Below are 24,008 nucleotides of genomic sequence, written 5' to 3' on the forward strand. Positions count from 1 at the left end.
TCGGGACTAAGTGCAGACCCCACACAGCAATATCGATTGTAGTTTGTAGAACACTCTGACCCTAAAATTCAGCAGCAGCCTCTCCCTAACAGGATTGAGAAGAGATCGTAGATCAGGATTGAGTGCAGACCCCACCCCCCACACAGCAATATCGATTGTAGTTTGTAGAACACACTGACCCTATAATTCAGCAGACTCTATCCCTAAAATGCCTACAACTCGCCCTGCCTAAACACTTCGACCTGTCCCTCAATTCTATCCGGACACAAATGGTTTTTTCCTGCCTGTCTTTCCCTAATCAGCAGCCAGCACGTTGATGTGTGCTCTGTCCCTGATCTAAGCAGCAGAATGAAGACGCTGCGGCTGCCTGGAACTTATAAAGACTTGGTCACATGCTTCAGACGGCCAATCACAGCTACTGAGACATTTGCAGGCATGGCTGGGATGGCTTAAGGCACACCAGTTAAACGATTGTTGATTGGCTGTTGAAAGCCCGCCATGAAAAGAGCGCCAAAGCATGCAAAACCCGGAAATAAAACGACCGAACACGGATTTTTACCCGAACATACAGTAAAGTGTCCGTGTCCGGGTACAAAAAAATCCAATTATTCGGTACGAACACGAATAATACAGTCCGTGTTCGCTCAACACTACTAATGACAGCTTCCAAGTTCGGTGGCTGGGTCCGGTGAACACACACACGGATGGGAGTCAGACTCGACTGTCCTGTGTGTGCCTGTTCCCATGGAGGCAGACATCCATTCCTGCAGTTGTGGGCTCCCCCTCCACGGCCCAAATGGCCTGACAGCAGCGCAGGGCAGACAGGCGCTTGCCACCTGCTAAGTATGCGGCGGGATGCGCACGAGGATCGGGAATAATGCTTGGCTGGGTCGCTGGGCAGGTGGGGGCCCCCTGGGCAAGTGGGGCCCCGGGCAACTTCCCAGCGTGCCCATTCGGTAATATGGCCCTGACTGGAGATGCTGATGGTCCCCCATCAGGCATTGGTGCATTAAAAGGGCAAACCCCTCTCAAAGCACCCCACCCCTATGCTGAAGGGTATACGGCATGTTGGTAAGGTACTGTATACTTTCCAATGTAAGAAACGGGGGGTTTCAACGGATCAAAACCACATTGTTGAGGGGAGATTACATGGTACTCCTATCGTCTTAATGTACCTTATTATCAAAGCTGAAGGTTTGATGCAGTCCCGTGACAGAGGTAATGGAATGCAAAAAAGAAGAGGGGGAGAGCAGAACTCTAAGACTGTCACAAGGGGACACACCGGTAATGGTAGAAAGGCTTTTATTGAAAAAAATGAAATAACACCAATAATGCAAGAAAATACGACCACCACCTCACAGATTAAAAATAAACAACGTTGTTATAATGACCAGGATTGGAAAAGCACACATGCGTTGCCCTCTGCATTCACACGATCATTCAAATTGCATAAAGATGTCTGTTCAGTCTCAGATATAACCACTGAATAAAATATGCTGAAGGTCGTGTATCTTGTAAGGAAATCGCAGATTAGAGGCAGCAGCTGTTGTGGCAATGACAGTTTACCCTAATGCTGATGCAGGTAGAGCAAGAGGAAATTCCACACTGACAGGTACCCCAATATAAATGGGCAGGTTCCAGGTGAAGAGCGGCTGTTCCAAAGGATAAACATATAGGAAGTGGAGGAGGTGCACTGTAGTTCAATCCCAAAGCATTGGATATAAATGATGTCCACAAAATAGCAAGCAGCTCAACCCCGTTGTCATGAGATATATCAGCAGACTATCCTCATTCACTTAACTCTGGCCAAACAATGAACTGTGTGGTTCTATTGAAAGTCCCACCATATGGTGTATGACATTGACTATGACATTGGTTCGCCCAACTACTGGTACAAGTAGAGCAAAGATTTTCCACATTAACAGGTAACCTGGCATAGGTGGAAAAGTTCCAAGCAGAGAGCAACAATGCCAGAAAGTAGCAAGAAGTAAATGGGGGAGGTGCACTGTAGTTTAGTCCCAAAGCATTGGGTGTATGTAGTATCCACTGTGTAATAGGCAGCTCAGCCCCATTGCTGGTAAAGGATATCAAATGACAGTCCTATATCGGAGTGCACAGATGTATAATAAACTGTTTCAGATGAGCAAAAGGCAGATCTCACCGCAGCTAATGCATGGCTCAACCCCATCAACCACTGTTTACTTGGCTCTGGTCAAAGACAGAGATAAATGGTTCAGTTCAGTTGAAAGTCCCGCTGAGTCGGCTTGGTAAACTCCATAGTCAGCTAGATGGGTGTACAGCCTTCATCCAATCCACAGCCTTCATCCAATCCTATTGGTCAGCATAAGGAATGACGTCACGCTGACATGTTTCGCTGGCCAATCGCCAGCTTCCTCAGGGCAGGGAAGAGTCAGTCATACGATCCTTATGTAGCAGACAATTTAGTAAATGAATATCATCAGCTGTGTAGATTTCTCCAGAGTAAAACACAGGATTAACTCCCTAGTTTCTGGAGAAGGCCTGCATTGCATAGTCTTGGAATCAGACACTCCCCACACACTAACAGACATTCATTGTACTTAACAAAATTGTAATTCTAAAAAGCCAAACACCCTGAACTCAGACCGGGAGCGAGGAGGGCACAATAAGCTATGTACAGAGAATCATATATTCGTTTTGGATGCATAAACCTTGTGTCAAAAGGGAATAAAGTTACAAATAGGCTAGCATGAGAAGGGGAAAGGGGAAGAGTCTCAGAGTCAAAATCATGGAAGATGGAAAGGCAGTAGTCATATGAAGAACCAGATACATATAGTGAACAGCCGAAAGCAGGAATCGCAGCAGGTTATAAGTGATAAAAAGTTTTACAAGAAAGAAACCCAACTTGGGGGAGAGTATCGGACAGCTGAGTCTCTAGTTCAACATTGCTGGATCGAAATGGGACTCAGGTAAGTATTAGGGAGGCAGAAGGTTTTTTATCTTTATGCATAGAATGCATTAAGGTAAAAAAAACTTCTGCCTTTAGAACCACTTTAAGTCATCGCCTCGCTTTCAGGCTACTGCAGGGCTATTGTATTAGAAAGGACAGTATGTGTTAAAAACATCAAAAAAGTAATTTACCTTAAACTAAATGTTTGTGTAAAATAAAGATATGTCATACAAGTAATGAAAAAACTACACAGTATATAAATGTAAAGATTAAAATAACAGCAAAATACATTATAGTTTACCTTTAATTTAATTGATTATATTATTGTAATTTATGTAATCATTTTTTTTTTCATTACCTTATATATTTTAGATCAAAATGGACAAAGTATTGTTTGAAAATTTAGATAAAGAAATATCTCCAGTTCTAAAGGACCTAATAGAAAAATTGCAGCATGTTTTCGATAACCGCAAGGTATAGTGCTCATGTTTCAATAGACTTTTATCCCTAAAATAAAAAAGCAGCCTTTTAAAGGACATATCCAAGCTCCTGGTACAGACTAGTGACTTAAGCCCCGTACACACGTACCGATCGTCGGCCGAACGATCGGCCGTCTTTTGTCCAGGGCTGTCCTGTCCACTGAAAAGTGCAAAAGACTGCACAAGAATTTTGTCCGCCGAAGTGTCCTGCAGAAGTGATGTCATGTGATGGTTAACTTTCCTTGTCTTTTTTCTTTTCGGAGCATGCCCAGTCTTGCAAATCTGCTGTCTGTCGGCCGAAATCTGTACTGACTGGCGAACAATTGGCCGTTCTGGTGTTGGCCAACAAAAATTTTAATGCTTGCACGACAGATTCTGTTCGGCCGAAAATGCGCTGCCGGCTGTCGGAAGCATCATACTAACAAGCCTACAATCGGCCGATCGGTCGTCGGCCGAATATTTACTGGCTTACAGGCAGGACAACAGCGCACAATGGGGGATGCAGGCATCTGACACATCTGAAAGTGACAGATGCTGAAGATTCCAGCTGCCAGCATAGCTTTGCAAAGTTGGAATTACCAGCGGCAGGACTGGTAAATATTAAACATTTAAATTAGCAGGACTTCTTCAGGGCCAGAGTTGCTTTTAATTAGATATGTCAATCTCCGATAAAACAGTGGGCTGAACTGAGGACTAAATCTTTACCTACCTAGTTCCAAAAAGGATTATGGCACTTAACACTACTCTAAAACTTGCAAAATATGTGCAATATAATTCACCTTAGAGAAAATGTTATAAATTAGAAAATACCTAAAAATTTGAGATTAATTCCTAACACTCTTCCTGCTCCTCCTGTCCCTGCTGCACTTATCTGCATGTGCTTGGAATCATCCACCACCCACCTTTGCTGGTGTACAGATTTGTACACTTGCAAACTTAGTAAACAGCCCTGGAGGATGGGTAGCAGCATAATGGGAGCAATGGCTCCTGGTAATTAAACAGCACAGTCATGTGCACATGCTGACCAATGAAAGTCTCTTTGTACTTCTTGGACAAAAGAAAAGGCTCCCATTGGTCAGCGCTGCCACGTGGTCATGCTGACCAATGACTGCAAGCCGTTGTCCACATTGCGCTACAACACAGCCTTTGGAAAAGCGATGGATGATTCTCAGCACATCTTTATTTTTTAGATATAAAGGTGGGGTTACTCTTTAAACAACTGAAGGCCTCAGGGAAGGAGGAAGAGGGCCCCTTAAGACTGGCCATACACTATACAATTTTCTTATTCAATTTCCTTTAGATTTACCTTCAACTATGTAGTGCAAGGGCTTGTCTGATTGCATACAAATTGAAAGTGTTCAGGTTTGAACTTATATTACATGGTTTTGGTAAATCTAAAGGAAAGTTGAACAAGAAAATTGTATAGTGTATGGCCAGCCTAAAGCTCATAAGAGTTTAACATGCCTGCTTTATAGGATATTCTATATGAGAAAAAAATAGAATAGGCCATTGCTGACTTAAAAATGTTAGTTGCATGGTAGTTATGGATATCCTCTGGATTCAGTACTTAGAATCACTAATCAAGAAATTAATATGCAGACAAAACATTCTACCTTACTGCTGAATTTTCAGATGTACAGACCTGTCCTGTATTTTTATTTCAGAAAGCATTGTGGAAGGGGGCATGCTCACCATTTTGGACAGAAAAGGGCACACTCACCAAAGGAAAAAGGGTATTTTGTTGCACTGAATAATTATGCCTTACCAATATCACAGAAATGAAAAAAATGTATTGTCTTCGTTTGTGGTGGTGTTTGATGCTTCACTCTGCTGAACACTAACAAAGTAGTTTGGCGATACTTTAACCACTTAAGCCCCGGAAGATTTTACCCCCTTCCTGACCAGGCCCTATTTTGCGATTCGGCACTGCGTGACTTTAACGGACAATTGCGCGGTCGTGCGACACTGTACCTAAACGAATTTGACGTCCTTTTTTCCCACAAATAGAGCTTTCTTTTGGTGGTATTTGATCACCTGTGCGATTTTTTTATCATGCGCTATAAACAAAAAAAGAGCGACAATTTTGCAAAAATAACAATATTTTTCACATTTTTTTATATGAAATTCCCCCAAAAAAATGTAAAAATGAAAATTTTTTAACATTTTCGGCCAATTTGTTTTCTGCTACAAATGTTTGGTAAAAATAATCACAATAAGCGTATTTTGATTGGTTTGCGCAAAAGTTATTGCGTTTACTAACTAAGGGAAAGATTTTTGTCATTTTTGTTGTTTTTTTTTTTAACGAGTAATGGCGGCGATCTGCGTTTTTTTTTTTTTGCAGGACTGCGACATTGCGGCGGACAGATCGGACCCTTGACTGACATTTTTGACACTTTTGGGGGTACCAGTGACATTACTACAGTATTCAGTGCTATACATATGCACTACTGTAAAAATGACACTGGCAGGGAAGGGGTTAACTTTATTGGGGAAGGAGGGGTTAAGTATGTACCTAGGGGCGTGTTTCTAACTGTGCAGTTACTTTACATGTTACTTTACATGTAACAGCAGAGATCAACGGTCCTACATAGCAGGACCGTTAGATCTCTGCTGTTACACAGGGAAGAATGACAGGCGGCTTTGTTTACATTAGCCGCCTGCCTTTCTCCCTTCACAGCGGACGATCGCGAGTGACCGGCGGACATCGGGTTACTTTACTTTAAGTACTTTACGTTACTTTAACAAACAATTGCATGCGACGCTGTACCCAAATAAAATTGATGTCCTTTTTTTCCCACAAATAGAGCTTTCCTTTGGTGGTATTTGATCACCTGTGTGATTTTTTTTTTTTTTTTTTTTTTTTGCGCTATAAACAAAAAAGAGCAACAAGAAAAACAATATTTTTCACATTCTGCTTAATGACATTCTCAAAAAAAAATTTAAAAATCAAATTTTTTTAACATTTTAGGCCAATTTGTTTTCTGCTACATATTTTTGGTAAAAATATAAAAAAAATTACAATAAGCGTATTTTGATTGGTTTGCGCAAAAGTTATTTCATCTACTAACTACGAAAATTAAGTCATTTTTATTGGGTTTTTTTTTACTAGTAATGGCGGAAATCTGCGATTTTTTGTGGGACTGTGACATTGCAGCAGACAGATTGGACCCCTGTCTGATATTTTTGACACTTTTGGGGGGATCAGTGACATTACTACAGTAATCAGTGCTAAAAATATGCACTATTACTGTAATAATGACACTGGCAGGGAAGGGGTTAAGATTGTGGGTGATCAAGGGGTTAAATGTGAGCCTAGCGGAGTGATTCTAACTGTGGGGGGGCGTGGCTTCTGAAATGACCATAGAGACATGTGATCCTATATAGAAGGATCACATGGGCTCTATGGTCATTCCAGGGAGAAGAAACACAGCTTTTAACTGTGATCAGCTGTGGTCATTTTGATTAGCTCAGTATGAAAAGAGCTTTCCTGGAGCATTTCAGTCCTTGGTAGCGCAAATGAAGCAAAAGCACTGTCAAAAGATCTCCGGGATAAAGTTGTGGACAGGCACAAGTCAAGATGGATATGAAAAGTCAAAAGGTTTATCAATGCCTAGAAGCCAGGAAAAATAATTACCGTAAAGGGTGGGCCACACCCCTATATATGATACAAAAAATATATGAAAGGAAAAAGTGGGGTTTTTAGGGCCCAAATGAGATGATCAAAATATAGTGCAACACAGCAAGTTAGTTAAAAACGCATATTTATTAATCAAATTCTTTTCTTATAAAAAGCCATGTGCAAACATGCTCTAGGGACATACATACATATAACATAAAAATAAGAACACAAATTGGGTAACCAAGTGGTGGGTCTCAACAAGAGAAAATGGAAATGGTCCCTGTGCAGCCAATGCGTTTCGCTTGGTTTTGCTTCTTCAGGGCTTAAGAGACCAAAAAACAGCTAGTGTTCCCTTGTGTGCAAGATCATTGGGCGGACGAAAGTTCCAGCAGTAGACTCAAATTGTATGTCAAGTATGGACTATATATCGAATTGCAGTGATGGTGAAATAATATGTACATATCTTCATAAAGTATATGTATGAACAAAACATTGGGGTGCCTGTGCGTCCATATATGATGCACATGCTGTATCAACAGGGCAGCCATCAGGGGGGGACAGCCCATACACATGTAGGGGGCCCAGGCGTTCCGAGGGGCCCAGCCGGCAAGGCCCCAACCAACGAGACCAAGTTGTTGCTGTTGTAGTAAGTAGCAATTGCTAAAGCATGGAGGCTGCAGAGTAAGCTGATGCAGCTGAAGGGATGTCTCTTTGCTGGATTGCACTGTCTCTTTGCTGAATATATGAGGCTGTCTTTTTACTGGATTGGGATATCTCTTTGATGGATTGGATTAATTTTCATTTATTAAGTTATAAGAGTGTTAAAAAAGAAGTGGTTGCACTGAAGGACTCGGTGGGATGGTCCGCGGGCGGACTTGGTGGGACGGCAAGAGGGTTGCCCTGCGGAATGTTGGTGGTCAGGCCCAGAGGGGCCCAGGCCTAAAGCTGTGTAAGGGGCCCCAAAATTTCTGATGGCTGCCCTGTGTATCAATATACATGTATTATGCCCAAAGGTACTGATAATATTGGCATTAAATCACCATATACTGCTTTAATGAGATGATATATTTCACCCTTATTGAGGGACTTATATGGTAGACAGGCAGGTAATTATCTGGATAATACTCCCAGGCAGACATCTAATCCCTTAGTCATAATGTGAAGGGAGAGGAAACCAGAGGATATTATAAGAAATAACTGTAGACTCCTTTTAAGGAACAGTCCTCTGTGTGCCTGTCCGACCGCTCTCCTGCCTAGAAGCCCAGTGAAGTTTATTATTAAGAAGTGGAAGGTATTTGGTGCAACACATACTCTCCTTTGATCAGGACGTTGCTTCAAACTGGATGAAAAGGCCAGAAGGAAACTGGTCAGAGAGGCTACAAAGAGGCCTACAGCAACTCAGAAGCAGTTGCAGGAATTTATGACAAAGAGTGGTCATTGTGTGCATGTGACAACATCACAAATTCTCCACAAATGTTGCTTGTATGGGAGGGTTGCAAGAAAAAAGCCACTCAAGAAAGGCCACATGCAGCCATGTCTGAGCTTTGCCAAAACGCACCTTGAAACTTCTGAGGGCACATGGAAAAAAGTGTTATGGTCAGATGAGACTAAAGTTTAATTATTTGACCCGAACACCAAATTATATGTCTGGCCGAAATCCAAAACAGCTCACCAAATAATACCATTCCTACAGTAAAGCATGGAAGTGGTAATATCCTGTAATCAGGGACTTGAGCACTTGTCAGGATAGAAGGAAAAACAGATGGGGCAAAATACAGACTCATTCAAACAATCTCTTGAGGAAAATCTGCTTTCCCCAGTTGCCAATGGGTATAAGGTTTACCTTCCAACATGACAATGACCCAAAGCACACAGTAAAAATGACTACACGGGGGTTTAAGGAGAAAAAGGTGACTACATGGGGGTTTAAAAAGAAAAAGGTGAATGTCCTTGCATGGCCTAGTCAGAGCCCAGACTAAAACCTCATAGAATGACTTGAAGACTGCAGTCCACAAATGATCACCATCAAATTTAACTAAACTTGAGCAGTTCTGCAAAAAAGAGTGGGAAAATATTGCAAAGTCTAGATGTGCAAAGTTAGTAGAGACATATCCCAACAGACTAAAGGCTGTAATTAAAGCTAAAGGTGATTCAACAAAGTACTAACACAAGGGGGTGATCCTTTTTCCAACGTAGTGATTCTGTCTTCGATTTTTTTTTTTCTCTGACATGTTGGTGTTTTATCTTTTACTTGGATGTAAATACAGCTGGAAAAAACATAAATTGTATCTGTCTTCATTTCAAGCTGCAAAGCAACAAATTGTGATTTTTTTTTTAAAGGGGGTGATTATTTTCTATACCCACCCATATAACTTTCACGCAAACCAATATTGGGATTTTGTAACCAAAAATATGTAGCAGAATACATATTGGCCTAAAAGAAAGTGTTTTTTCGTTTTATAGCACAAAAAAATAAAAACCCATTGGTGTTCAAATACCATCAAAGAAAGCTCCATTTGTTGGAAAAAATTGATATCAATTTTATCTGGGTGCAGCGTGGCATGACCACGCAATTGTCAGTTAAAATAACAGAGCCAATAAGCAAAAAATGGCCTGGTCATGAAGGCCATGATAAAGTATGGTGGTGTGCTTAATAAATATGCATTGCATTTAGCTTGCTTCGAGATCCTCCTTCGAGAAGCCAGCAGCGCAAATGTCACAACCGTAATTAAAGAAAAAAGCTGAAAGCAGGAGAACCCTCTCACATAACCTGCCAAAATCATGTGACTAGCCTCACCTCCAATCAAGAAATTCTCTCTGCAGCATTTGGAAGAAAAAAAAATGGTGAAACCATAGGTTCAACACTCCAGTTTACAATTTATGAATTGGAGCCAATTTTGCAGTGTCAAGCAGATAGTTGTATCTGATCCCCACTATAAATACTCAGCAGAACAGCCTCTCTAGCACTACAGTAGCATAATAGGATTTGTGTCAATACATGACTACAATGACTTTTACAATATGTGATTTCAAAGTACCCGTCTGTGTTAGCAGAAGCAATGAAAGTAACAAATAATAAATAAAAAAAGGAAGATATGGGTGGAAACACAAAGTTCACATAGTTGGGTGTATTTATCTTCCAGTGTAGTTTAATTTAATTTTCATTTTGTTTGTCATAATAATTAATTTTGCCTTTTAAATCTGATTTCTTATATATAGAAAAAGGCAGTCACATCATTTGAAGAAGGCCTACGAAAAAAGGCGGAAAAAACTATGGAAGATGCACTAAATGGGTTAGTTATTGATTACATACTGTGTACTCTTGTCAAACAGCACCAGAAAAATGAATACAATTTTATATAAATGTAGCATTGCCCCCTATAGAGCTGCTGACAATTTGCAATTCGGACAAAGATTAGTCCTTTGCCGTTGACAATCATCACTGTGCATTTGATTCTTCATCCCACTCTCCCTATTTCCTGTAGAGCAGGCCACACACTTCTCTTGAGCATTAGAACACAGTTCTTGAGAGAAAAATTAAATTTTCAAAAGTTTTTCTTCGGTTGTTGCCATTAGCAACCATTTAGGTAACCCAGGGCGATATCCCGGACGAGCCCACAAATGTAGCACTGCCCTCTAGAGAGCTGCTGAGAATTACACTTATTGGGTTCCCCTGGGTTACCCCAAGCAACTGAAAGCAGATGAACATCAAATACAGTCCTTGGCTAAGTCAATGATCAGTCCAGTGGATGTTTTTTTGTTTTATTTAGAACTGGGATAGGAGAAGGGTTGAGTGGGACACTCCAACTAATAACTATGCACAATTCTGAGAACAACTGACTGTAGAATGCGGCAAGGCCGGTGCTTCACCTTGCCACTGAAGTGAAGATATGTTAACTGTTCCCGCTTGATAACTCTCTTCAGGGTTAATAACTTGGCACCCCCTTTACTCTCACTGCCTGTGTTCTGACTGACACCCGTCCGCTGACTCTAGCCACTGAAGTGGACCCCTTCCTGGGCAGAGCCGTTGGCAAGCTCCCCTGTACTCATGGACACTGTTTTTCCAGAGTTACTCTGCCTTCATCTCCTCAGTCCGCTTCACTGGACCTCTGGGTTCAGCCACACTTTGCTGGTCCACTAGGCCGACTGCCTGTGGCCACCTTCCACACCATCAGAAGAGGAGACAGCTGTCACCCTCCTTCTGGGACTTGGCTTCCCGCCCAAAGACCCCCTGTCACATGTGCCCTTGACTTTTATAACGTATCCCAGGATGCACCACTGCTTATGCCAACCCACTGAGATAGTTACAAAAGCCTGTGTGTCACTGGCTGGTTTTCCTCCACTGTCCAACAAGCTCCCCTATTGGATACAGTGGGGACACTCCCTCAGCCCAGATGAATCACACCCTGGACACATGCAACAGGCCTAACTATTAATCAGGCTCCCCTGATAAGCAGACAGAGCAACTATATTTTCCCTGCCTATCACCTACCTAGGAGGGTGTACATCCACCGCCCCCCCCCCCCCCCACCAAAAGGAGCCATTGGCTCTGCGCAGCCGCTCCCTACAAAAATCCTACAGGAAAAATCTGCGGAGTATCCCACAAACCTGGAAAAGGGAAGATCAAATATACAATAATAAATTACATGACAAAATAGAGGTATTTGCTGTACAAAATATACATATACATCAGGTGCATTAGAAGAATGCAGCCCCCACCAAACAAACTCTGTTCGGTGGGTGCTATAATTTCCTGAATATCTAACACTATACAAACCCTACACATCCTGTAATGAAAACACAAATTAGACACTTCTGCAAAAGCACATAATCAGTAGAGATGTATAGAACTGTTCGCCGGCGAACAGTTCCCGGCGAACTTAGCATGTTCGCGTTCGCCGCTGCCGGCGAACATATGCGATGTTCGGTCCGCCCCCCATAAGACATCATTGAGGCAAACTTTGACCCTGAACTTTACAGTCAGCAGACACATTTCCAGCCAATCAGCGTACCTCCCTCCCACACCCTCCCACTAGAGATGTATAGAACTGTTCGCCGGCGAACAGTTCCCGGCGAACTTAGCATGTTCGCGTTCGCCGCTGCCGGCGAACATATGCGATGTTCGGTCCGCCCCCCATAAGACATCATTGAGGCAAACTTTGACCCTGAACTTTACAGTCAGCAGACACATTTCCAGCCAATCAGCGTACCTCCCTCCCACACCCTCCCACCTCCTATAAATAAGCAAGGGCAGCATCCATCTTAGATCATTCTGAAGCAGTGTGTGTAGTGAGAATAGGGAGAGAGCTGCTGCTGCTGCTGCTGTTAAGCTAGGGACAGTTAGTCAGTGTTCCTGGTCTTGCAGTGTTCTTGGTCCACTACTGCTGTAATATCAGCACCCCAAAAAGCCCTTCTAAGGGCTGGTATTTGTGTTTTTTTTTTTTTTATATATATATATATATATATATATATATATATATATATACCTAGCGTCCCCAAAAGCCCTTTTAAGGGCTGGTAATTGAGTTGTTTCTTCATATATATATATATCTATATCTATCTAGTGTCCCCAAAAGCCCTTTTAAGGGCTGGTAATTGAGGATTTTTTTATTTATATATATATACATATATATATATATATAGTGTCCCCAAAAGCCCTTTCAAGGGCTGGTAAGGTAATAGATTTTTTTCTTTATATATATATATATATATATATATCTATTGTACACTGCAGTTGCCTGCCCGCTGTGTGTGAGAGGCCACAGACCTACCACAGACTGTACTGTGTGCACACCACACTCATTTCGGGTGGCACAGGCACAGAACCTGGCATTTTAAAAAATATTTTTTTTTTCTCTGTCATAATTGCAGTGAGTGCTGTGTCAGGTCCACAGAGTGCACTGTACCCACTGCAGTGCACTGCCCACCACTGATATATATACGTTGGCACAGCATCTTGTTGCAATAAATTGAAAAAAAAAATATTTTTTATTATTGCAGTTGCCTGGGCTGCCAGTGACTGTCAGGTCCACAGAGTGTACTGTGCCCACTGCAGTGCCACTGTGTGCCCACCCACCACTGATATATAAGGTGGCACAGCAGCTTGCAAAGTAAAAAAAAAATATATATTTTTTTAAATTGCAGTTGCCTGGGTGCCAGTGACTGCTGTCAGGTCCACAGAGAGTGTACTGTGCCACTGCCCACCCACCACTGATATATAAGGTGGCACAGCAGCTTGCAAAGTAAAAAAAATATATATATTTTTTTAAATTGCAGTTGCCTGGGTGCCAGTGACTGCTGTCAGGTCCACAGAGAGTGTACTGTGCCACTGCCCACCCACCCACCACTGATATATAAGGTGGCACAGCAGCTTGCAAAGTAAAAAATATATATATATTTTTTTAAATTGCAGTTGCCTGGGTGCCAGTGACTGCTGTCAGGTCCACAGAGAGTGTACTGTGCCACTGCCCACCAGTGGCGTAGCGTGGGGGGTGCAGGGGGGGCCACTGGCACCGGGCGCAACATTTAGGGGGGCGCATCCCACGCCCGCCATCCGCAGGATCATAGTGTCCCTTTACAGACATCTCAAGTCTCCCGCATTTTGCCCTGCACTCACCGACACCCGCGAGCACAGGGCGATATTCCGGCAGGGCTGAGGACAGCAGTGTCAGAGGTGAGCTCAGCTGTAATGACTGAGTAGGGAGCCCACATAGTACCGGCTCACAGGCGGAGTTATATCAAGTGCACTCCGCCTGTGGGAGGAGGAGACATACAGAGGAAGCAGGCTCTGCTCTCTACTGAAGGCGTGTGCTTCCTCTGTATGACTCCTCCTCCCACAGGCGGAGTGCACTTGATATCACTCCGCCTGTGAGCTTACGGAGTCTCCCCCTGCTGTCCAGGCCGGCCGTCGATACGCAGTCTCTCCCCTCTGCTCCGGATCGCTTCCTCAAGTCACCAGTGTCTGGACACAGAACAAGGTAAGTAATGTGCTGCCTGCCCCCGGGGGCCCAGGGAAATGGGGGGGGGGGTCAGTCAGTGTAGGTGTCAGTGTATGGGGGGTCAGTGTAGGTGTCAGTGTATGGGGGGTCAGTGTAGGTGTCAGTGTATGGGGGGGGTCAGCGTATGGGTGGTCAGTGTTTGGGGGGTCAGTGTAGGTGTCAGTGTATGGGGGGGGCAGTGTAGGTGTTAGTGTATGGGGGGGTTAGTGTAGGTGTCAGTGTATGGGGGGGGGCAGTGTAGGGGTCAGTGTAGGTGTCAGTGTATGGGGGGGTCAGTGTAGGTGTCAGTGTATGGGGGGGGCAGTGTAGGTGTCAGTGTATGGGGGGGCAGTGTAGGTGTTAGTGTATGGGGGGGTTAGTGTAGGTGTCAGTGTATGGGGGGGGCAGTGTAGGGGTCAGTGTAGGTGTCAGTGTATGGGGGGGTCAGTGTAGGTGTCAGTGTATGGGGGGGGGGGGTCAGTGTAGGGATCAGTGTAGGTGTCAGTGTATGGGGGGGTCAGTGTAGGTGTCAGTGTATGGGGGGGTCAGTGTAGGGGTCAGTATAGGTGTCAGTGTATGGGGGGTCAGTGTAGGGGGTTAGTGTAGGTGTCAGTGTATGGGGGGTCAGTGTATGGGGGGGTCAGTGTAGGTGTCAGTGTATGGGGGGATCAGTGTAGGTGTCAGTGTATGGGGGGGGGTCAGTGTAGAATCAGTGTATGGGGGGAGGTCAGTTTAGGTGTCAGTGTATGGGGGGGCAGTGTAGGGGTCAGTGTAGGTGTCAGTGTATGGGGGGGTCAGTGTAGGTGTCAGTGTATGGGGGGGTCAGTGTAGGGGTCAGTATAGTTGTCAGTGTATGGGGGGTCAGTGTAGGGGGTTAGTGTAGGTGTCAGTGTATGGGGGGTCAGTGTATGGGGGGGTCAGTGTCGGTGTCAGTGTATGGGGGGATCAGTGTAGGTGTCAGTGTATGGGGGGGGTCAGTGTAGGGGTCAGTGTATGGGGGGAGGTCAGTTTAGGTGTCAGTGTATGGGGGGGGGTCAATGTAGGCGTCAGTGTATGGGGGGGTCAGTGTAGGTGTCAGTGTAGGGGTCAGTGTGGGTGTCAGTGTAGGTATAGTATAGTAATCAGGTAGGTTAGTGTAGGAAACAGGTAGGTCTCTGTAGTAGTCAGACAGCTCTCTGTAGTTGTCAGTATAGTGATCAGGTAGGTTAGTACAGGAAACAGGTAGGTCAGTGTAGTGGTCAGTGTATTGGTCAGGTAGGTCTGTGTAGTGGTCAGAGTAGGTGTCTGTGTAGGTGTCAGTATAGTAATCAGGTAGGTCTCTGTGGTGGTCAGGTAGGTCAGTGTAGGTGTCAGTATAGTAGTCAGGTAGGTCTGTGTAGTGGTCAGGTAGGTCTGTGTAGGTGTCAGTATAGTAATCGTGTAGGTCATCGTAGGAATAAGGTAGGTCTCTGTAGTAGTCAGCTAGGTCAGTTTAGGTGTCAGTGTAGTGTTCTGTGTAGTGGTCTAGTAGGTTTGTGTAGGGGGCACAAACTACTTACCTTGCACCGGGCGCTGACAACCCACGCTACGCCACTGCTGCCCACCCACCACTGATATATAAGGTGGCACAGCAGCTTGCAAAGTAAAAAAATATATATATATTTTTTAAATTGCAGTTGTCTGGGTGCCAGTGACTGCTGTCAGGTCCACAGAGAGTGTACTGTGCCACTGCCCACCCACCACTGATATATAAGGTGGCACAGCAGCTTGCAAAGTAAAAAAAAATATATATATTTTTTAAATTGCAGTTGCCTGGGTGCCAGTGACTGCTGTCAGGTCCACAGAGAGTGTACTGTGCCACTGCCCACCCACCACTGATATATAAGGTGGCACAGCAGCTTGCACTCATAGTACAACAGTAACAACACATTAAAAAAAAAATGACAGGCAGAGGCAGGCCACCCCGCAAGGGCCGTCGTGGTCGTGGTGCTGTGATTTCCTTAGGCTCTAGAATAATGCCCAGTGTTCAGAGGCCACCACAGCCCCTGAACTCAAAAAATTCTGAGGCCATAGTTGACTGGCTTACACAGGACACCCAATCGTCTACAGCTTCCGCTCGGAACCTTAATGCACCATCCTCCTCCAGCTCAGCTTCGGGCACCTCTCAATTTACCACTCGCCAGCCCGCCGGCACCACCACCAACACTAGCACCACAGCCGCTTCACTTGATCCGTCAGAGGAGTTATTTTCACATCAGTTTGAAGAAATAAGTGATGCGCAACTATTAGTGCCAGAGGATGTAGATAACGGGGATATGTCTCAGTCAGGCAGCATTATACACATGGACGTACATTGTGATGATGATGATGTTGTACCTGCTGCTGCTGCCTTTGCTGAGTTGTCAAGTGAAGCGGCTGATGATGACGATGTGTCTGTGGATGTCACCTGGGTGCCTGCTCGAAGAGCAGAAGAAGAGGGGGAAAGTTCAGATGGGGAGACAGAGAGGAGGAGGAGACGAGTTGGAAGCAGGGGGAGGAGGTCATCGCAAGGAGCTAGTGGCGCAGTCAGACAGCATGTAGATTCGGCACCCGGGGTCAGCCAGACAGCACGCCAATCAACGCAAGCTGTTGCCACCACCAGAATGCCGTCCTTGCAAAGCTCAGCAGTGTGGCATTTTTTTTGTGTGTCTGCCTCTGATATCAGCGATGCCATTTGTAACCTGTGCCAAAAGAAACTGAGTCGTGGGAAGTCCAACACCCACCTAGGTACAACTGCTTTGCGAAGGCACATGATCTCACATCACAAACGCCTATGGGATCAACACATGAGTAAAAGCAGCACACAAACTGAAAGCCACCATCCTCCTCCTGGTCCAGCATCTTCAGCCACGTCAACCACTGCTGTCCTCCATGCCCCCTATCAACAACCCGCCCCTCCGCCTCTCACCTTCAGCAGTTCCTGCTCGTCACCTGCCCACAGTCAGGTGTCTGTGAAGGAAATGTTTGAGCGCAAAAAGCCAATCTCGCAGAGTCACCCCCTTGCCCGGCGTCTGACAGCTGGCTTGTCGGAACTCTTAGCCCGCCAGCTTTTACCATACAAGCTGGTGGAGTCTGAGGCCTTCAAAAAATTTGTCGCTATTGGGACACCGCAGTGGAAGGTACCCGGCCGAAATTATTTTTCACAAAAGGCAATCCCCAACCTGTACTCTATTGTGGAAAAAGAAATCATGTCACGTCTGGCACACAGTGTTGGGGCAAGGGTCCATCTGACCACTGATAGCTGGTCTGCAAAGCACGGTCAGGGCAGGTATATAACGTACACTGCGCATTGGGTAAACCTGCTGGCGGCTGCCAAGCATGGAATGCGTGGCTCTGCTGCAGAGGAGTTGGTGACACCGCCACGACTTGCAGGCAGGCCTGCTGCCACCTCCTCTACTCCTCCTACTCCATCCTCTTTGCTAACCTCCTCGGCTGAGTCCTCTTCTGCTGTTGCGTCTTGCTCCACACCAACTGCACCCCCCCAGCTCCCCAGGGGCTATTCCACATGCCGGATACGACAGTGTCACGCTGTCTTGGGGTTGACTTGCCTGAAAGCAGAGAGTCACACCGGACCAGCACTACTGTCCGCCCTGAATGCACAGGTGGATCAGTGGCTGACCCCGCACCAACTGGAGATCGGCAAAGTGGTGTGTGACAACGGGAGCAATTTGTTGGCGGCATTGAATTTGGGCAAGTTGACACATGTGCCGTGCATGGCACATGTGTTGAATCTGATTGTGCAACGTTTTGTGCAGAAGTACCCAGGCTTACAGGACGTCCTCAAGCAGGCCAGGAAGGTGTGTGGCCATTTCAGGCGTTCCTACACGGCCATGGCGCACTTTGCAGATATTCAGCGGCGAAACAACATGCCAGTGAGGCGCTTGATTTGCGACAGCCCGACACGTTGGAATTCAACACTGCTAATGTTCGACCGCCTGCTCCAACAAGAAAAAGCGGTCAACGAGTATTTGTATGACCGGGGTGCTAGGACAGCCTCTGCGGAGCTGGGTATTTTTTTGCCACGCTACTGGACGCTCATGCGCAATGCCTGTAGGCTCATGCGTCCTTTTGAGGAGGTGACAAACCTAGTGAGTCGCACTGAAGGCACCATCAGCGACATCATCCCATATGTTTTTTTCCTGGAGCGTGCCCTGCGAAGAGTGCTGGATCAGGCCGTAGATGAGCGTGAAGAGGAAGAGGAAGAGTTGTGGTCACCATCACCACCACCAGAAACAGCCTTACCATCGATTGCTGGACCTGCGGCAACACTGGAAGAGGAGTGTGAGGAAGAGGAGTCAGAGGAGGAATGTGGCTTTGAGGAGGAGGAACACCAACCACAGCAGGCATCCCAGGGTGCTCGTTGTCACCTATCTGGTACCCGTGGTGTTGTACGTGGCTGGGGGGAAGAACACACCTTCAATGACATCAGTGAGGACGAGGAATTGGACATGAGTAGCTCGGCATCCAACCTTGTGCAAATGGGGTCTTTCATGCTGTCATGCCTGTTGAGAGACCCTCGTATAAAAAGGCTGAAGGAGAACGACCTGTACTGGGTGGCCACGCTACTAGACCCCCGGTATAAGCAGAAAGTCTGTGACATGTTACCCAATTACCGGCAGTCGCAAAGGATGCAGCAGCTACAAAATAAGTTAAAAACTATGCTCTACCAGCGTATAAGGGTGATGTCACAGCACAACGGGAATCCAACAGGGGAAGAGGTGAAAGTAATCCTCCTCCTACCACCACAACCACGCCGGCAAGGACAGGACGCTTTACAGACGTCTTGTTGATGGAGGACATGCGGAGCTTTTTTAGTCCTATGCATCGCCACAGCCCTTCGGGGTCCACCCTCAGAGAACGACTCGACCGACAGGTAGCAGACTACCTTGCCTTAACTGCAGATATCGACACTCTGAGGAGCGATGAACCCCTTGACTACTGGGTGTGCAGGCTTGACCTGTGGCCTGAGCTATCCCAGTTTGCCATTGAACTTCTGGCCTGCCCCGCTTCAAGTGTGCTGTCAGAAAGGACCTTCAGCGCAGCAGGAGGTATTGTCACTGAGAAGAGAAGTCGCCTAGGTCAAAAAAGTCTTGATTACCTCACGTTTATTAAGATGAATGAGGCATGGATCCCGAAGGGACTGACAGTGGGGGATGCATTTGACTAAAAAAGGCCTGGTGATGACTGAGATGCCTTGGCCTAAAAATGGTCCACACGCTGCTGTATATAATCATTCTCTGCATGCCGGATGACTTACGTGACGTCTCCGCCACCAACTACGGTTCAAGCAGCAATGTTTTAGTGCACTTTCTGCCTTAAAACCTCAATTTTTCAGGCCGCTGCTACAGCAGCGGCTGCAACAATACCTACTTTTTCATGCATGTGTACATGCCTAATTTTTCTGGCCTCTGGTGCTACACTGTGGCTGCAAAAAAACAAAAAACAAAAAAAAAGGCACATACATGTGTCAATTCCCCTTCGTGATCGTTACCTTGTCGTGGTGAAGGGGCTTGCGTATCACAATGAAGCGATCACCTCTAGGATTGTGTTGGCACACCCCAGATGATAAGGTCGTTGCTTCATTGTGTACAGACCAAAAGCGATCCGCAGGATAATTTTTCATAAAAAAAAACATTCATTTTCTTTCATTCTTTCTGCGGAGCTGGGTATTTTTTGGCCGCGTTACTGAATGCTCATGAACAATGGCTGTAGGCTCATGCGTCCTTTTGCGGAGATGACAACCCTGGTGGTCAGTCGAACCCAAGGCAACATCATCGACCTCATCCCATATGCGTTTTTTCTGGAGCGTGCCCTGCGAAGAGTACTGGATCAGGCTGTAGATGAGCATGAAGAGGAAGAGTTGTGGTCCTCATCACCACCAGAAGCAGCCTTGTCGTTGTCAATTGCTGGACCTGTGGCAACGCAGAGAGAGGAGTCTGAAGAAGAGAAGTCAGAGGAGGAAGGTGGCTTTGAGGAGGTGGAATACCAGCCACAGCAGGCGTCCCAGGGGGCTTGTTCTCACCTTTCGGGGACCCTTGGTGTTGTATGTGGCTGGGTGGAGGAAGAGACCTTCAATGATGTCAGTGAGGACAAGGAACGGGACATGGCTAGCTTGGTATCCAACCTTGTGCAAATTGGGAGTTTGCGGTTGTGCAAATGGACTGACTGACTGTTAAACGGGGAGTTTGGTCTGTCAGAGTTTGGTCTGTCACTTTGAAGCGGGCAACGGGCGTAACCCTTACACTACTTGACCGATAAAACATCATACCTGATCGTATTCACACACTGGATGTTTTAGTGCTGGTTTACACTGCCGCTACCACTAAAGTAGCGTCGCTTCCAGTGCGACTTTGGCGCGACTTAGCGCGACTTTGGCGCGACCTCATCGCGAGGTGACTTTTTATTTGGCCAATCACAATATCATGTTTTGTTACCGTCACCTAATTTCCTTTTCCTGTTTTTTGTTTTACATATTTCCCCATGTGTGCAGTGTTGTCTGTGTCATAGCTCAACTGATAGGCATGTTTGCCTTGGCATATCATATTTCAGCTTGCCAGAAAGAAAAAAAGACAGCTGGAAAGACACTGCATTAGTTTTCTACTAAAAATCATAAGAAAAATGCTGTTTTTTTTGGGTTGTGGACATACTACAGAGCTGAAACTTGACAGGTACACTTTTTAGACCCCCCAGACACTAAATACAAAAAATGACATGCCTGCCTAAAAAAATGCCCGATAAATGCCTGCAAGAGAAAAAGACAGCCGCAGAGAAGCCGTATTCCTGAAAATATAAGAAAAATGCTGTTTTTTAGGGGTTCTGGACATGCTACAGAGCTGAAACTTGACAGGTACACTTTTGTGACCCCCCAGACACTAAATACAAAAAATGACATGCCTGCCTAAAAAAATGCCCGATAAATGCCTGCAAGAGAAAAAGACAGCCGCAGAGAAGCCGTATTCCTGAAAATATAAGAAAAATGCTGTTTTTTAGGGGTTCTGGACATGCTACAGAGCTGAAACTTGACAGGTACACTTTTGTGACCCCCCAGACACTAAATACAAAAAATGACATGCCTGCCTAAAAAAATGCCCGATAAATGCCTGCAAGAGAAAAAGACAGCCGCAGAGAAGCCGTATTCCTGAAAATATAAGAAAAATGCTGTTTTTTAGGGGTTCTGGACATGCTACAGATCTGAAACTTGACAGGTACACTTTTGTGACCCCCCAGACACTAAATACAAAAAATGACATGCCTGCCTAAAAAAATGCCCGATAAATGCCTGCAAGAGAAAAAGACAGCCGCAGAGAAGCCGTATTCCTGAAAATATAAGAAAGATGCTGTTTTTTAGGGGTTCTGGACATGCTACAGAGCTGAAACTTGACAGGTACACTTTTGTGACCCCCCAGACACTAAATACAAAAAATGACATGCCTGCCTAAAAAAATGCCCGATAAATGCCTGCAAGAGAAAAAGACAGCCGCAGAGAAGCCGTATTCCTGAAAATATAAGAAAAATGCTGTTTTTTAGGGGTTCTGGACATGCTACAGATCTGAAACTTGACAGGTACACTTTTGTGACCCCCCAGACACTAAATACAAAAAATGACATGCCTACCTAAAAAAATGCCCGATAAATGCCTGCAAGAGAAAAAGACAGCCGCAGAGAAGCCGTATTCCTGAAAATATAAGAAAAATGCTGTTTTTTAGGGGTTCTGGACATGCTACAGAGCTGAAACTTGACAGGTACACTTTTGTGACCCCCCAGACACTAAATACAAAAAATGACATGCCTGCCTAAAAAAATGCCCGATAAATGCCTGCAAGAGAAAAAGACAGCCGCAGAGAAGCCGTATTCCTGAAAATATAAGAAAAATGCTGTTTTTTAGGGGTTCTGGACATGCTACAGAGCTGAAACTTGACAGGTACACTTTTGTGACCCCCCAGACACTAAATACAAAAAATGACATGCCTGCCTAAAAAAATGCCCGATAAATGCCTGCAAGAGAAAAAGACAGCCGCAGAGAAGCCGTATTCCTGAAAATATAAGAAAAATGCTGTTTTTTAGGGGTTCTGGACATGCTACAGAGCTGAAACTTGACAGGTACACTTTTGTGACCCCCCAGACACTAAATACAAAAAATGACATGCCTGCCTAAAAAAATGCCCGATAAATGCCTGCAAGAGAAAAAGACAGCCGCAGAGAAGCCGTATTCCTGAAAATATAAGAAAAATGCTGTTTTTTAGGGGTTCTGGACATGCTACAGAGCTGAAACTTGACAGGTACACTTTTTAGACCCCCCAGACACTAAATACAAAAAATGACATGCCTGCCTAAAAAAATGCCCGATAAATGCCTGCAAGAGAAAAAGCCAGCCGCAGAGAAGCCGTATTCCTGAAAATATAAGAAAAATGCTGTTTTTTAGGGGTTCTGGACATGCTACAGAGCTGAAACTTGACAGGTACACTTTTTAGACCCCCCCAGACACTAAATACAAAAAATGACATGCCTGCCTAAAAAAATGCCCGCTAAATGCCTGCAAGAGAAAAAGCCAGCCGCAGAGAAGCCATATTCCTGAAAATATAAGAAAAATGCTGTTTTTTAGGGGTTCTGGACATGCTACAGAGCTGAAACTTGACAGGTACACTTTTGTGACCCCCCAGACACTAAATACAAAAAATGACATGCCTGCCTAAAAAAATGCCCGATAAATGCCTGCAAGAGAAAAAGACAGCCGCAGAGAAGCCGTATTCCTGAAAATATAAGAAAAATGCTGTTTTTTAGGGGTTCTGGACATGCTACAGAGCTGAAACTTGACAGGTACACTTTTGTGACCCCCCAGACACTAAATACAAAAAATGACATGCCTGCCTAAAAAAATGCCCGATAAATGCCTGCAAGAGAAAAAGACAGCCGCAGAGAAGCCGTATTCCTGAAAATATAAGAAAAATGCTGTTTTTTAGGGGTTCTGGACATGCTACAGAGCTGAAACTTGACAGGTACACTTTTGTGACCCCCCAGACACTAAATACAAAAAATGACATGCCTGCCTAAAAAAATGCCCGATAAATGCCTGCAAGAGAAAAAGACAGCCGCAGAGAAGCCGTATTCCTGAAAATATAAGAAAAATGCTGTTTTTTAGGGGTTCTGGACATGCTACAGATCTGAAACTTGACAGGTACACTTTTGTGACCCCCCAGACACTAAATACAAAAAATGACATGCCTGCCTAAAAAAATGCCCGATAAATGCCTGCAAGAGAAAAAGACAGCCGCAGAGAAGCCGTATTCCTGAAAATATAAGAAAAATGCTGTTTTTTAGGGGGTCTGGACATGCTACAGAGCTGAAACTTGACAGGTACACTTTTGTGACCCCCCAGACACTAAATACAAAAAATGACATGCCTGCCTAAAAAAATGCCCGATAAATGCCTGCAAGAGAAAAAGCCAGCCGCAGAGAAGCCGTATTCCTGAAAATATAAGAAAAATGCTGTTTTTTAGGGGTTCTGGACATGCTACAGAGCTGAAACTTGACAGGTACACTTTTTAGACCCCCCAGACACTAAATACAAAAAATGACATGCCTGCCTAAAAAAATGCCCGATAAATGCCTGCAAGAGAAAAAGCCAGCCGCAGAGAAGCCGTATTCCTGAAAATATAAGAAAAATGCTGTTTTTTAGGGGTTCTGGACATGCTACAGAGCTGAAACTTGACAGGTACACTTTTTAGACCCCCCCAGACACTAAATACAAAAAATGACATGCCTGCCTAAAAAAATGCCCGCTAAATGCCTGCAAGAGAAAAAGCCAGCCGCAGAGAAGCCATATTCCTGAAAATATAAGAAAAATGCTGTTTTTTAGGGGTTCTGGACATGCTACAGAGCTGAAACTTGACAGGTACACTTTTGTGACCCCCCAGACACTAAATACAAAAAATGACATGCCTGCCTAAAAAAATGCCCGATAAATGCCTGCAAGAGAAAAAGACAGC

At 44.9% G+C, this 24,008-nt stretch overlaps 1 protein-coding gene across 1 annotated transcript in view; it reads left to right on the top strand.

Moving 5' to 3' along the window:
* The window catches only part of LOC309549493 (uncharacterized protein), a gene marked incomplete at its 5' end in the record, with an annotated part of 245,888 nt that overhangs the window by 181,407 nt on the left and 40,473 nt on the right, over positions 1 to 24,008 (top strand). The window contains 2 exons of the mRNA XM_082249823.1: positions 3,302 to 3,403; positions 10,247 to 10,320. Coding sequence (XP_082105949.1) covers positions 3,302 to 3,403; positions 10,247 to 10,320 — 176 coding nt within the window. The remainder of the gene's footprint in view (positions 1 to 3,301; positions 3,404 to 10,246; positions 10,321 to 24,008) is intronic.

This window comes from Pelophylax lessonae (genome assembly GCF_965119305.1).
Source record: "Pelophylax lessonae genome assembly, chromosome: 1".
In the NCBI taxonomy this organism is placed as follows: domain Eukaryota; kingdom Metazoa; phylum Chordata; class Amphibia; order Anura; family Ranidae; genus Pelophylax; species Pelophylax lessonae.